The 16,328-nt window shown below is 38.2% G+C and overlaps 1 protein-coding gene across 2 annotated transcripts in view; it reads right to left on the reverse strand.

Moving 5' to 3' along the window:
• Window positions 1–16,328, reverse strand: part of MYOM1 (myomesin 1) — a 125,622-nt gene that overhangs the window by 72,323 nt on the left and 36,971 nt on the right. For both annotated transcript variants that reach the window (XM_069468218.1, XM_069468217.1), the window contains exons 8-11: window positions 13,009–13,173; window positions 9,625–9,786; window positions 3,863–4,004; window positions 1,022–1,221 (exon numbers count right to left, since the gene is read on the reverse strand). In XM_069468218.1, the coding sequence (XP_069324319.1) occupies window positions 1,022–1,221; window positions 3,863–4,004; window positions 9,625–9,786; window positions 13,009–13,173 (669 nt within the window). The remainder of the gene's footprint in view (window positions 1–1,021; window positions 1,222–3,862; window positions 4,005–9,624; window positions 9,787–13,008; window positions 13,174–16,328) is intronic.

Below are 16,328 nucleotides of genomic sequence, written 5' to 3' on the forward strand. Positions count from 1 at the left end.
ATCCTCCTCAGCCTTCTGAGTAGCTGAGACTACAGGCACAGGCCACCGTGCCAGGCCCAGCAATTCTTATATAATTTCACTTTACGGTCCCTATTATTGGAGATGCTGTACAGGTTCCCACAAAACAAATGCAGGGCATAATTCATGTACCATTTTTTGACATTAAGACTTGGAGACAGGCCGGGCGAGGTGGCTCACGCCTGTAATCCTAGCACCCTGGGAGGCCGAGGCGGGAGGATTGTTTGAACCCAGGAGTTCGAGACCAGCCTGAGCAAGAGTGAGACCCCATCTCTACTAAAAATAGAAAGAAATTAGCTGCACAACTAAAAATATATACAGAAAAAATTAGCCGGACATGGTGGCACATGCCTGTAGTCCCAGCTACTCAGGAGGCTGAGGCAGAAGGATTGCTTGAGCCCAGGAGTTAGAAGTTGCTGTGAGCTAGGCTGACGCCATGGCACTCTAGCCTGGGCAACAGAGTGAGACTCTATCTTAAAAAAAAAAAAAAAAAAAAAAAAGACTTGGAGGCCAAATATATGAAAAAATTATTTGTGACTGTCTAATAGGAAAACTCAGATATAGATTAGTTATAATGTTGTAAATCTGTTTTTCCTTTGATATAGAGACTCTCACTGTGTTGAGACATTAATGCTGTAAGGGTGGACTTCAAGGTTAAGAAATTGACCTTGAGCCGGAAAGAAAACTGTATTTGGTATACACTAATAACCTGAATAAAAATGCTCTTCAGGCTCTTTGTTTCCATATTTCATTCCACACACAATGCCTGGAACTCAGTTAAACAAGACAAACGTTTCTGAATAAAATAAAATAAAGCCCTTTAGATAATGGATAAATCAATGTTTTCTGGAGTTCCCCTCCTTGGATTGTCTGATCAGAAAAGGATTTCTTATTCTCATCTCCCTCTAGTGGAAGGGAGAGGAATAACCTTGCAATGAAGCCTGTTCTTAACAGTTACTTTAAAAAGGTTTACGGAAGATCCTGAAAAATAAAAAGTGCTTACTTTTAAGTCTAGCTTTCTCAGCGGGGTCCAGAGCAGCCACAGGCTCAGAGACTCGAGAGGGTAGGCTTATTCCAGTTTTATTCACAGCTCGGACTCGGAATATATAGGAACGACCTTCTATCAGTCCAGTGACTGGGAAACGGGCAAACTTCACAGGTGTGTCATTGCACTGAGACCAGCTGTCTGTGCCCACCTCACATCTAAGAAAAACAGAGTGATTGACAAAGACATTAAAAGAAGTGTGGCTAAATTAATAACTCCAAAGCTGCAAACCCACCCAGCTGCTTCAGATCTTCTCTCTGTAAAATATCCAAGTCAGCGTGGCTGGTTATTAAACTGTAGGCACTCGTCCCACTCCAATGCAGTGTGTCTTCTTTAACAGGAGGAAAGAAGCCTCAGATCCTTCCTGAACCCATGAGAACCAGGCATCAAGGGGCCTCACGTGCCAAGCAGAGGAGCTTAGGGGGTTGAGGGAAAGCACCAGGTAGGTATTTGCAATCTTTACACTGGAGAGGCTTAGGTGGAGGATCCCCCAAACATCTCCCTGGCTAATGCCTTCAAAATTCTATCCTTAGTGACTTCTTTGTCTTTCTTAGGTATTTTCTTTTAAATACAGAAGAACTGTTGAGAAAATTGGCACTTTAAAAGATGCCAATTTACACTGTAGTTTGGAAAACGGCTCACCATATTTTCTCACTTGATGGTCTGCACCCTGTGTGGGTAGGAGGCGGGGCAAGGAGGTTATTGTAATACATTTGTTTCTTTACTAGAGGAGACTGATCAGAGGCAGGGAGATTCCCAGGCCTGGCAGGGGAAGCTTGAGTATGTACTTGGAAATGCTGGTTTTTAATTGAGTGCTCTTACAGCAGTTGGTACCTGGGAATGGAGTGGGTCACTCCTTGGGAGACAAAGATGAGACAGCTCATACCATGTTATTGGCCTGATCCACAGAGCTTAAGGGGCTCAATGTGTGATTGAATTATACAGCATTAGGATGAAGTAACTCATACCACTTTTGATGAGCAAAGCACTGCACTTTTAGTTCATATTACTTCCTTAACATGGCTCTGTGTCCAAAATGTATGATTTCCAAATGATTCTGACGGGGGTGTGGGTTGCCCGTGGCAGTACAAAGATGGTTGAGGTGGGGGATTTATCTTGCCTTCCTCACTATCATCTTCCATTCTTTGATTTAGACAATAGACATTTGCCTTAGAGAAATGTAAACTGCTATCAAACATAGCTTGAATCCCTGCCTTCAATCCCATGCCTTCATCCATCTCTCCTAAATCTTTCCCTTATAAAAATTCTGTAGCTGCTATGGTGGGGATGGTGGAAGCCGAGAGGGCTAGGACAATTCTTCAAACCACCCCCATCTCCAGAGATCCTCCAGGACTCGCTCTATTCCCTGAGGAGACGCTGTTGTGGTGACCCTGTGGTATTAGAGAATGCTTCCCCACAAGTGGGCAGAAAGAACGGTGGAGAGCTGCTGCTCCTGACACTTCTACAGCATATTGGGGTAGAAAGTGCACAAACCTACAGCCAGGCTGGTATCTGAATTCTAGTTCTGCTGCTTACTACCAGTGTGACTTAAGTGACGTTAGTGGTTCCTCACTGGCATGTGGTCTTGGGCCAGCTACTTGTAATGATAGGCTCTACCTCAAAGGGTGGTTATGGGTTAGTGGTTAATTAATGCAAAGTGTCCAGAACAGTGCCGTGCTGCCAGGCACGTAGTAAATGCTTAATAAATACTAGCCACAGTGTGGATATTTTTATTATGACTTAAGCAAAAGGAGAACAAAATGTTCTGATTGTCCCTAGTCTTTCACTGATCAAAGTTTGCAAATCCCTTGAAAATCTACTAAAGATAATATAGCATGAAAAAGAATCTATCTAAAGCTTCACAATTCATCATAACTAAATGAAATAATGTGGAAGCATTGTTTCATGTGTACGGTTAAATAGTACATAATTCAGTACAGACATTTTTCTGGATAGTTTTGAGCCATGGGTGTATATTTACTTATTGTTATAAAAATGAGGTTAAATACGCCTTGGTACAAACCCGTTGTACTATGGTGATACAGATTATCTGTCCTTAGTGGTTTCTACAATCACATTTCATTATTCAAAAATTAATAGAGAATTGGAGCAACTGTTTGAATAGAAACAAAAGTCATAGAACAATGCATTTAGGCCAATAATCTAAATTTGCTGCCTATGTTGTCCAAACTCACTTCATAATTAATGTGTAAAACCAAGTTACTATAACTATCAGAGCCTATAAGTTTTGTAGAATGTAAATAACAAGGACTTATAGAGTATAATTTAATACTATTGATTTTTGTTGTTATTTCTTTGCATAACTTAAAACTACATCTTATGGTATAAATAAGATTCTGTTAGTATTCCTAAAGTCAGTATTCTTAAATTATCAACATATTAAGAATATTGACATTAAATATATTGAATACCAGCTATTTCATTTCCAAAGTGGCCTCTATTACGTCTACAAATTCATAGCAAATGAATTGCTGGTATTTTCCAAATTAGTGACTTGAGCTAGTAGTCAAATTCAAAGAATTCATCTGGAATTTAGGTAAATTGGTAGGTAAATAGATATAAACATATAGATATAGATATAAAGAGTGTGTGTATATATATATATAGATAAATAGAGACAGACAGAGACAGATAAAGAGAGAGATGAAGAGAGAAACAGACAAAGAGAAAGAAGGGGAAGGCCAGGAAAGAAAATATTTCACCTAGAAATGACGGGAGAAATCAAGCATGCAGCTCTATAGCCAAATAACTCTAATTGAAGTTAGACTAAGCACTAACTTATCAATAAAGTATCCCAGAATAGGACTGCCTCCATCTACAGCTGGCTGTTTCCAAGAGATGATGATATAATCTTTGTTGGCCTCCAGACCCACAACATCCAAGGGAGCGGCTGGTGCTCCTTCAATCTCTGCATCAGCATCTGTGGAGATACAGAAAGATCCCGTTAACCTTCCCAGACATGCTCTGTCAGCTTGGCGGGCTGAGGTCTTGGTGCACACATTCCCTATCACCTCACCACAGTGGCTATATCTTTGGCCCCAGTAGAGCAAGCCTCAGATTTTGTAATTTGTATACCAATATAACCATGTGTGTTTTTTACCATCAGTAGGAAGAACATCCTGTTAGAAAATAGAAAGGGCTCTAAAAAGAACCCATGACCTTTGCCTCATGACCCTTGCTGCCCAAAATGTTCCAAAAGAAAATTAATATGGAGATGTGGGAGATTGCTATTCGACAGTCAATTCTACCAGAAAGTCTGTTCTTACGACATTGATTGTGCAACGTTACTCAGAAACTATGAAAGGCTCCAAAAAGGGACAAACAGCCCCTTCTGGGTACACCCGTAAGAAAATAAGAACCATGCCCTTTGCCCATGCCTATGCTAGACACCACCATTTTGCAAGCGAAAGAAATACATTCATTTTAATCAAATGATTGTTCCCGAACTAAAGATCCTCTGATGCAATACTCACATCTGAGCTTAGTTTATCTGAGTTTAGTAAAAGTCCAGGATAATGGAAGGAACAGAGGACAGTGACTGTTTATGAAACATGATCCTCTGACAGTGTGGTCCCCTCGGGCACAGCTAAATTAGCGAATCAGGGATGTTTTTAGGAGAGGAAGGGGAATGAGAATATGCAAGTTAGTAACCTTTTAAGTGAGAATAATTAAGACAAGAGGGAAGGTCCCAGGGGCAGGGAGTCCACAGTTGCCAATTCCTCCTGGCATTTGACCAAAGCTTTCATAGGCGAGTTAGGAGGAGAAGAGGCTGAGACATGCAGGAGCCACTGACCCAAGGGAAAGCACCCATGTTGACTGAACAAACACTTTCTTTTCCTACGCTCTATATACACTTCTGTAACTCTTTTTTTTTTTTTTTTTTCTTTTTTTTTTGAGACAGAGTCTCACTTTGTTGCCCAGGCTAGAGTGAGTGCCGTGGCGTCAGCCTAGCTCACAGCAACCTCAAACTCCTGGGCTCAAGCGATCCTCCTGCCTCAGCCTCCCGAGTAGCTGGGACTACAGGCATGCGCCACTATGCCCGGCTAATTTTTCTATATATATATTTTTAGTTGTCCATATAATTTCTTTCTATTTTTAGTAGAGACGGGGTCTCACTCTTGCTCAGGCTGGTCTCGAACTCCTGACCTTGAGCGATCCACCTGCCTCGGCCTCCCAGAGTGCTAGGATTACAGGCGTGAGCCACCGCGCCCGGCCTACACTTCTGTAACTCTTGTGAGTTACTAAGACATCTCATGACATGGCAGAAATATTTGTACACTTCTGAATTTAATAGGTATGCATTACCTGTGAAGAGCTCAAGTCACTTGCATTTTGAACATTCTGTTTCTTGCCCCATCAACCAGTGGGAAAATGTCTCTAGGGAAATATCTCCTGCAGAAGTGCTACAGGAGAATGTAACTAAATTATTGTGCCTAAAACTTAATGCAGAATCCCTGCATGCCACACAAAGGGAAATGAGCATTTTGGTGCAGACAAACTTCTCTCCTTCCAGGATTTGAGAGTACTGGGTGGGGGAGGGTGGTGCTGCTGATAAAGGCAGAGCAGATTGGGAGTGGAGGGGGCCGTGCTGAGGCTGATGTGCTTCAATAGCACAAGAGGCGGGATAGCTGGTGACCTCTAACCATGTTCTTTTGCTAAAAGCCTATAGCACAACAACCGGCAACTCCTGCATTGATAGAGCAGAGTTTAGTTAGCCGAGCATCCATTGCACAGATGTACTCTAGCAGGAAGGAATACACTGTAAAGGAGCCGGGCAGATGGTAGGCATTCAGGGAGCCATTTTTCAACCTTTTTATAGCATTGCTTGGAATATACCATTCACTGGGGTGGGCTTAACAAACTTTCAAATTACTCAGGCATTCATTCGTTCACTTGTTCATTCATTCATTCAGTATTTTTCTAGGTGCTAAATGCAAAAGTTAAAAAGTAAGAATCATTCTTTCCCTTACGGAGTGTCAATATGGGGGGGAGCAAAATATACTCGGAATGACAAAACCGTAACTGGGAAGCACCGGAACATAGTATTTGCCTTCCAGCAGCTGCTGCACAATGTCTGGCCCACAGTACCCATTCAGGCATCATTAATTTCTAACTCTCCAAACAGCCAAACTTTTTGTAGGTTTGATTAGTTGGGTCAAAGACTAGCCTGCTACTCTTTATATTTTGACCTCTGACACAGACTACTGATAACTTTTTTGAAAATATAATTCTATTTTTTGTCTTCATTGTAAAAGTAGCACGTTTATAAAAAATATGATAATCAAAAATATGTTAAAATCCCTTTTCATTCCATAATTCAGAGATAGCTACTACTAACATATGGGCCTAAATCTTTCCAGACATTTTTTCTTTATTTATAAACTCAGAAATGACTATTTTTTAAAATAAAATGGGATTGTATTATACAGTTTCAGGTAAACTTTTTTCTTGATATATTTCCATATCAATCTATGTAGGTATATAGCATTAGTTTTCATTAGTGTGTGATATTGCATTATTCACATGGAGCATCTATTCTACTTTATTTTATAGCCCCCATATTAGTGGATATCTAGATTTCTTCCAGTTTTCCCCAATACAAACATTTTTTCACCTCTGTCCACTTATATGTTAGAACTAGAATTGTTGGCAATGTGTGCTTTCGATATGCAATGGCAAACATCCCGAGAAAAGCTGAACCAATTTACACTCACCAGCTATGTATAGGAGCCTCTACCACAGTGGGTTTTTAAAGTCTTTTAATTTTTTAATATGATAGATAAATACATTATCTTATTTCAATTTTCATTGTTTTGATTACTAGTGAAAATTTTTCATATACTTATTTGCCATTTTCAATTCTTCTTTCATGACATTTCTTTTTTTTTTTTTTGAGACAGAGTCTTGCTCTGTTGCCTGGGCTAGAGTGAGTGCCGTGGCATCAGCCTAGCTCACAGCAACCTCAAACTCCTGGGCTTAAGCAATCCTACTGCCTCAGCCTCCCGAGTAGCTGGGACTACAGGCATGCGCCACCATGCCCGGCTAATTTTTTTTCTATATATATTTTTAGTTGGCCAGATCATTTCTTTCTATTTTTAGTAGAGACGGGGTCTCGCTCTTGCTCAGGCTGGTCTCGAACTCCTGACCTTGAGCGATCCACCCACCTCGGCCTCCCAGAGTGCTAGGATTACAGGCGTGAGCCACCGCGTCAGGCACATGACATTTCTATACCATCCTTCATCACTTTATTATTTCTCTGTTTCTGTATGTGTGTGTGTGAGAGAGAGAGAGAGGAGAGAGAGAGGGGACGGGGGGGGGGGGACAGAGAGAGAGAGAGAAGGAAAGAATATATAAAAGCCTAGAAGAATATGCAACAAAATGATAACAGTGAATATCTCTAGAGGGTGGTCTTATAGATGGCTTTTCTTTTTCCTTTATTTCTTTTTAAATTTACATTATCTATTATCCCCAATGAATATATATATATATTATCTAAATAATAAAATCCTGGCTAAATATGTATAGCTCTTTGCCATGTGTTTCTACAGACATATGGTGCTTTGTACACTGATTGTTGTCTTGTGGAAGCTATTTTCTAAGCAGCACAAATATTTAAAACAATGCATTGAAATAGCCTCATGCAACTCAATGGATACGAAGTATTTTAAAAACACACGAGATATTTAAAACTTTGGCAGTTTCTTAAAAATTTAAACATAAATTTATCATATAATGAATATCTGCCTGTTCCTCTCCACTCTGGCTGGAAGGGAACATGGGACAGCACCACAAGGCACTATGGAATAACAACGTAGATGGGACCTGGGATGCTGAATGACCTCATGGAGCAAAGCCATCTGGACCATCCCCTACCTCTGGATTGATGTCAGGGAGAGAAATAAACTTTTTGTTGTTGTTTCATTTTAGCAATTTAGCACATACCCTAATTAAAATCCTGGGTTAGGCATAAGAAGACCTGTAACCTATTCCACGTCTGCTTCTAATTAACTGAAGCTTTTGGTAAATCACCGTACTTTTTTTGAGTCTCAGTTTCTGCCTCTTAAAATTAGGGGGTTAGATGGAATGGGAATCCTAACAGTTTTGGTGCCATTGACCCCTTTGACAAATAGGTAAAGCCTAGAGGCCCATCTAAGAATAATGCTTCTAAATACATAAAATAAAATACATAAGATTTCAAAAAACCAATTACATTGAAATATATTAATAGTTCTAATCATAGACCCTTTGGTAGTCTGTGGATCCCAGTTAAGTACATCTGGATGACCTTTAAGGTTCCATCTTAGTCAAAATGTCTATGAATTTATGATTCTATTTAGTGCATGAGAGATAAAAATTAGTAACTCCACCTGTATTGCTTATGTCCTTAATTTTCTGCATACTAGGGTGCTTTTACATCTTGAAAACCTTTCTGGCCAAGGAGAGACAGCAGACTGCCCCTCCAGAGGACAGCCAATTCTTAGAGGTAGCAAAGGGCCCAGTGGGGAGCATGCCTTTGACATGCAAACTAAGTAATCCAATCCATACCCGCTCTGTCTGGCCCATATAACCCAGGTAACCCAGGAGGCAATGTCCCTGTGTCTTAATCATCCCCTGGCCAGGTACTGGCAACTAGGGACCACACCTATAGCTTAGAGCCCACCAAAATTATTCGAACTAGCCAATCTTAAACTGTTCATTTGCCTTGCCTTGACTTTCCCAAGAAACTCCAATAAAGGGCACGATCTAAGCTCTCCCCTTGCTCCTGCCCCTTCTGCCTCCTGACTGACACAGGTGCTCTCCCGTGTGGCCTGCTGTGCCTTCTGTTTCTAGGACCTGTGGTACAATAAACTTTGTTTTCTTGAGTCTCTTCTGTGTCTTTTCTTCTGGCTGCACCTGACTGACCATCATGTAGTAGAACACAGAACACTACCCTGGTATCCTGAAAGTGTTAAGGGTCTTCCGAAGTGGGATCCCATGGAGAAATAACATTCTACTTGTATATATCTGATCCATTTAAGACACCACTGAGAAAAAGAAAGACTCCTAAAATCAACAATTATGGTTTGTCTCAGGAATTAAGTTGTAGCCCCTTGCTTCCTATCAAAACTGAAGCTATAAAGAAGAGGCCTGGAATGGAATAATAAATTTGCTCCCTAAATACATACATATTAAAGGGTAAGCCCCCAAATAATACATCCCTCTTTTGTGGCAGCTTCTGTGAACTGAGATGGCTTTCTGTATTATTAGGATTTAGCTTCTCCACTTAAACACCTGTAGAGAACTATATTAGTGGCTTATTGAAGATGAGGAAAGTCCTGACAGTAGTGACAGTAACATGGTCTAGAAACCATGGGTTGGTGCCTTCAGGGTTCACCTTTTACACTAGGTCTAGTTTTACTAGAAACTAAAATTCTTAGCCCAGGTAACCTGGAAGAAGTTTGAAATGGCTCTTTCATCATTACAAAAATATGTTCTGATCAATTGACTTGGGCTCAATGTGGTAAATATTGTTGGGTGTTCTGTTTTTTGCTAGGACTTACCTCGAACAAAGACGTAAGCACTATATTGTTCATAATAATCTCCCATTCGTACACGAATTGTATAGAGGCCTTCATCTTCCTTGTTGAGATGGGAAAATGTCAGTGTTGCCCGTTCTCCACTCCAGTTTGTTTGCACCCATTTTGATGGAGAAACAGGTTCTCCTAAAAATTAAAAAAAAAGCAAATTAACTTATTTTGCCTCCATTATTTCCTTCTTCCCAGCCTCCATTCCTTTCCCTTAAACTTTTCTATATTGAAAGCTATTTAATTACTAGAGGAAGTCTCTAGGACTTTGAGTCATTGTGCTATGTTTATAGTAGTAAAAATACTAGACCAAAAGTTTGGGGACCAGGGACAGATACATAATTTAGAGGGACCTGGTGCAAAATTAATCTGCAAAGCCCCTTGTTCAAAAAGCAGAGACAAAGTTAAGTTAAAGGTACTAAAAATATTCCTGCAGATTATTGTGAAGAAAAACGAAAAGTAGAAATGCATTAAAAAAAAAAAATCAAAAAAAGAGTAATAAGAAAAATGAAAAAAACAAAAAAAAATTTTAAAGAAAAAAATAATTTTTACAAAGAGAAAAAAGTGCTAAAATATAAAGCTTTTTACTTTAAGAATATTTTATTACTTATAATGTATAATAGGATAATAAAAATTGCAAAATATAATATTTTGGTGCTATAACTTTATATACAATAAGTAATATTACTTTACTATTTTTTTTTACTTTACTAATGTGATGACTTGATTGATAATAACATTTGTGGCCTGCTTTTCTACAAATTCATTTGTTAGTCATTTAAATTTATACTTTTAGCAACTTCATTTTAAGGAATTTGTAAAGTCACTCTTTATAAACACAAGCTCACAAATGAGTTTCCATAACTTATTTTGAAAAGGACTTTTCTGCTGATGCAACTGTTACTGGAGCTGTTAAGAAGGTTACATAGGCTATAACAACATTAGCTTAACTTTCTGATAACCTATTTCAAAATATAAATTTTAGTACTTTAGAACTGATGATTTAACTCTTCATACAGTTTCGTGTAAGTCCAAATTTAATTTTAAATGTAAATTTATACAATTGTATTTTAATGCTTTGTCTAACTTGTGGAAATGATATTAAGACCAAAAATGACTTGTGATTTGTATATGATTTAGAACATCTGCTGTGCATTCTATTATTGTATCTTCAATTACAAGCTTTAATTTAAAAACTGTCTTCCTTGTTAATAATTGGCTTATCCAAAGTTTCACACAAAAATCACGTTTTTTCCATCAAATGCTAAAATCTTTCAATTTCATTTCTATTTCTAAGCCTCAAGACCAGAGGTTCCAAAGTCTTTGAAAATTCTAGTAACTGCCTTATGCATTTTATTACAATGCCTACATGTACACTTTTATTTCATAATATTTTGCTGACAAAGTTTACCGCTCAGGCCAGGGAGTTAATATTTGTGCAGAGCTCACAGAGATGAGTTCTGGGGATGGATAGGCAAGCTGACCTCCCACTGTGTGTCCCCGAGCTACCTCCACGTGGAGCCCCTCTTCTCCTCTGGGGCTTCGGCCACCAGCACCTCTGCTGCTACTGGTGCCACCACCATTGCTAATTCCAATCTGGGCCCAGGTCCTGGTCCCAGCCATCACCTTGGAACCTCGAGGTGCCACAGACTGCTCCAGGTGCTCTCGTGCCCACCAGGCTTTCTGCTTGGTGAGCATGCTGTCTGCCACCCAGTGCCCACCATGCTGGGGGGGGGGCTACATCTGCCTGATCGCTGGCCTATCTCCTCTGATCATGTGCATGCTCCATAGTCCCATTGGACTTCACGTACAAAACACAAGTGCAAAGATAAAATGATTATGAATTTCAAGATTGTGACAGTAGAGAACTAAACCAAGCCCAGGTCCCCTTCCTGTGGGACTGCACGGGTCACATGCCCAAAGGGTCAACCCTGGAAGGGACCTACGTTTTAGCCCTATCTCTTTCATTAACTATACAACTTTGAGCAAATCACTTAACTCTCCTGGGCCTTAGTTTTTTTTCATGAACAAAATGGAGTTTGAACCATCATAAAGTACCTTAAAGGAAATACCACAAAGGATCAGCATTAACTATTTTTTCTTTCATTTTTATATATTTCTCCAAGTTTATTTTATAAAACAGTTACACAAAAAATTATGTGATGACATTACTAATACACAGAGTAGCTAAATGTGTCTGGAATTTTAAAGTTTTTAAGGGCTTTAAAATATAATTCTTTCTAGAAATAAATCTGGTGAAGACTTTAGGATGAATTAAAAGGGACAATGAGAGTCTCTGAGTTTATTCATTGCTCTCTGCACAACACATCTTTTATTAGCTAGGAGCTATCTTCACAGATAAACATGCACCTAGGGGCAAATTCGATTTCGTAAATTTCAATGTTTTTTTTTTCACCACCTAGGCATAAAAGGATGCAGAGGTCAGAGAAAGTACAAATTTTCCCATGTGATTTTCTTTTCCTGTGTTAGACCTCATGGTTCAGTGATATAAGAGGAGGTGCAGGGTAGTAAAAAGAGCTGTAGGCTTAAAATGAAAACCATCAGCTCTGAAGGTCTCATGTGGCCAGAATTTGGCTGTGGGATTTGGGGCAATCCCTTATTCTCCTCAGACAGTTTCAGCTTTAAATAGACTTTGACCCAAATCGGATTTAAAAGGGAAAATTAAATACTTGTTTCTTTCTTACACCAAAGTATTGTGGCTCTAGGCTCTTTTGAAGCAAAGTAAGGCTGAATTGTGATTTAAAGCCAGATTCAGAGGAACTGACAATAGAAAGATTTTTTTTCTGTTCTACCAGCTTCAGTTATAATACGATGTAAAACAGAAGAGTGATTTTATCTACTTTTGTGTTCTTAAGGGACATCAATATAACCTGCATATTTTGTATGCAGAATATACTTATCAGAGGTTGCAAAATTATAAGGAGCCTTTAAACATTAGAACAAAAGTGCCAAGGTCTAAATTTCATCTTCATTTACTATGCTGGTTAATGAAGAATATCAGGATTTTATTGTTTTATAAGGTGATGATTTTTAAAGTTTCATACAATTTCAGTGGTCTCTATGAAGAAGGGCATTTTACCAAATAAAATTAACTTATGAAATGAATATATATTTCTTGTAATTCTTTCCACATATTACTTATTTATAAGAAAATATCATCTCTACAAATATATTATGAAAGTGTTGCTACTTTGCTGTATATGTAAAAACTTTTTAAACATGCAGTAGCCAATCCCCTCTAACTTCCAGATTCTGCCAGCTCTGATAAACAGATCTGCAATCCGGTCTGCAACCTTCTGTGAATAAGAACCTAAATGAGAATTCATTATAAAGACTCACCATTTCTGTACCACTGGATCTCTGGCTGGAAATGTTTAATTTCAGGAGTGATGACTACACGACAGCCTAGACTCATCGTCTCTCCCTCTCTCCCAAAAGACACATCGAACTTGTCATCAAAGTGGATCTCAAACTTGGATGCATAACCATAAGGGGTCACAGCAACTGGGTACAACAAAAACAAATATCAGTAATTTATTTTTTTCTCATCAAAGAGACACAAGCATTTTAATAAGCACAGACAGAAAGCAGTCACAACAAAGACTAATCAAATGACTTATTTGGGCAAAAAGGAAGTTCTGTGTAAGAAGTATATAGAACACATGCATATATTAGGTCATTAAATATGAAATGTCTGATTTCAAATCAAAAGTTTAGCTTACTGTATTTCAAACAAGAAGCAGCACAATTAATCAAAGTATGTGCCTAAACTACCGACACAGTTTTGCCAACTTCACGGTAGCTTGTTTATGCCAGCAGCAAGAAAGCCTGGGGAGTGAGTGGCCATGAAATCGCAAAAGGTGTTTTCCACAGCTTGCTGAGAATTGAATACTTTTCCTTGCAAGAAGTGGTCCACAGCCTGGAAGAAATGGTCACCAGTTGGTACAAAGTCTGGTGAATACAGTGGATAGCAGAGAGTTTCCAAGTCCAGCCTCTGTAGTTTAAGCAGGGTTGTTAGTGGGACATGTGGTTGAGTGTTGTCTTGCAAGAGGATTGGCCTGTCTCTATTGACCAATCTCGGTTGCTTAATTGAAAGCATCCTCATCATTTCATCTAATTGATTGTAGTAGACATCTGCTGTAATCTACTGACCAAGTTTCATGAAGCTGTAGTGGATAACATCAGTGCTGGACCACCAAACAGACACCAGCAGCCCGTCATCTTTATCCAACTATTGTGCCAAACATGATTGTCAAAAAGAATCCATTTTTCACCACACATAATAATACAGTGTAGAAATGGTTCGCCTTTATGTCATGACAGCAAAGAAAGGCAAGCTTTGTGACGATTTCTCTTCTGACATTCGTTTAATTCATGCAGTGCCCATCTATACAGCTTCTTTACCTTGCCAATTTGTTTCAAATGGTCCAATATTGTTCGAATAGTAACATCAAACCTTGCTGCTAATTCACGCATAGATTGAGATGGATTTGCTTCCATTAGACTCTAGAGCTTTCATTATTATCTACCTTTGTCTCAGGTCACCCATGTGGCTCATTTTCAAGATTAAAATTACCAAAATGGGACTTCTCAAACCATCGACGCACTGTGCATTCATTAGCCACATCCTTCCCAAACACTTCATGGATATTTCAAGCTGTCTGCGCTGCACTAGTTCCACGATTGAACTCATATTTGAAAATAACATGAATTTTCGACTGATCCATGGCTTCACAAAAATTGCTCTAAAAAAATGTGAAAGATAATCACAAGCCAAACCATGCGTTTGAAAGAATGAGGATGTACCTACACAATAAAAATAAAACAAGAAGTATCAAAGTGAAATGTTAGAGATATCAACTGTCAAACTTAGTACTTAAGGAAATCAGACATTTCATACTTAATAACCTAATAACATTTGTATGGGAATTCTTCATTGGTCATACAAGCTAAATGCTTATTTTTATTATTATTATTATTATAATGAATAGAATTTAAAGGGTCAGGTTTAATGTTTTAAATGAAAATTAATACCACATTTAGCCTAGACTTAAAATGATGGCTGCAATATATGTGCTTTTTAATTTTAGATTTTGAGTTAATTTAAACTCTACTGCTTTTACTCTTGGGACAAAGTAGCCCTATCAATTACTCATAAAAATGAAGTTTTTCATCTGATAAGGGATTAATAACCAGAATACAAAAGGAGCTCACACAACTCAATAGCAAAAAAAACAAATAACCTGATTTAAAAATGGGCAAAAGATCTGAACAGACGTTTCTCAAAAGAAGACATACAACAGATTTGAAAAAAAAAGAAAAGAAAAATACATTTTTAAAAAATAAGACATACAAATGGCCAAAAAGTATATGAAAAAATGCTCAACATCATTAATCATCAGAGAAATGTAAATCAAAACTACAAAAAAAAGCCAGTTAAAATGGCTGTTATCAAAAAGACAGGCAATAATGAATGTTGACAAGGATGTGGAGAAAGGAGAACCCTTATACACTGTTGTGGAAATGTCAATTATTGTAGCCACTATGGAGAGCAGTATGGAGGCCCCTTAAAAAACTAAAAATAGAACTATATGATTCAGAAATCCCACTGCTGGGTATGTATCTAAAAGAAAAGAAAGCAGTATATTGAAGAGGTATCTGCACTTGCATGTTTATTGCAGGACTCTTCACAGTAGCCAAGATATGAAATCAACCTAAGCGTACGTCAATGGATGAACAGATAAAGAAAATGTGATTCGTATATACAATGGAATATTATTCAGCCATAAAAAAGAATGAAATCTGGTCATTTGCAACAACGTGGGTGGAACTAGAGGACATTATGTTCAGTGAAAGAAGCCAGGCACAGAAAGACAAATATTGTATGTTCTCACTCATATGTGGGAGCTAAAAATTATTGATCTCACAGAGACAGAGGGAAGAATGATGGTTAGTTATCAGAGGCTGGAAACGGTAGTGGGGAGGGGGATAAAGTGGGGCTGGTTAATAGTTACAAAAAGACAGTTAGATAAAAGGAATACGATCTAGTGTTCAGTAGCACAATAGGATGACTTTAGTTAACTATAATTTCTTGTGTATTTTAAAACAACTAGAAGAGTGGAATTGGAATGTTCCTAACACAGAGAAATGATAAATGCTTGGGGTGATGGGTGTCCCAGTTACCCTGATTTGATCATTACACATTGTATGCTTTTACCAAAATATCACATGTATCCATAAATAGGTGCAATTATTACATATCCATAATAGTGAAAAAATTTTAATTAAAAAATTTTTAAAAAAATGGAATTTTTCAGTAAGTTGCTTCAGTTTCTTTAATGATCTGAGTAAAAAATATAAGAAATGTCAATGGGAGAAAATGGAAAAGTTTAAAATATTTGAATTTTTAAAAAGATTATTCTCAGAAATATCTTGTTTGTAGATTGAGTAAATACCTGCAGCATCAATTCTCCTAGGTTTTATTTTCTCTTTTCACAAAAGAAAGCACTTGGGAAAGAAATGACTATTTATTACTGGGTTATTACATGCCAGGCTCTTCACATTTGACATGTCACCTATGCTTTACAACAACTCCTTGGCATAGATATTATTTTTTCCTTTCTTTCAGATGGGGATATGGAAGCTCACAGAGGTAATAT

The sequence above is a fragment of the Eulemur rufifrons genome, chromosome 5, assembly GCF_041146395.1.
Source record: "Eulemur rufifrons isolate Redbay chromosome 5, OSU_ERuf_1, whole genome shotgun sequence".
NCBI classification, from domain to species: domain Eukaryota; kingdom Metazoa; phylum Chordata; class Mammalia; order Primates; family Lemuridae; genus Eulemur; species Eulemur rufifrons.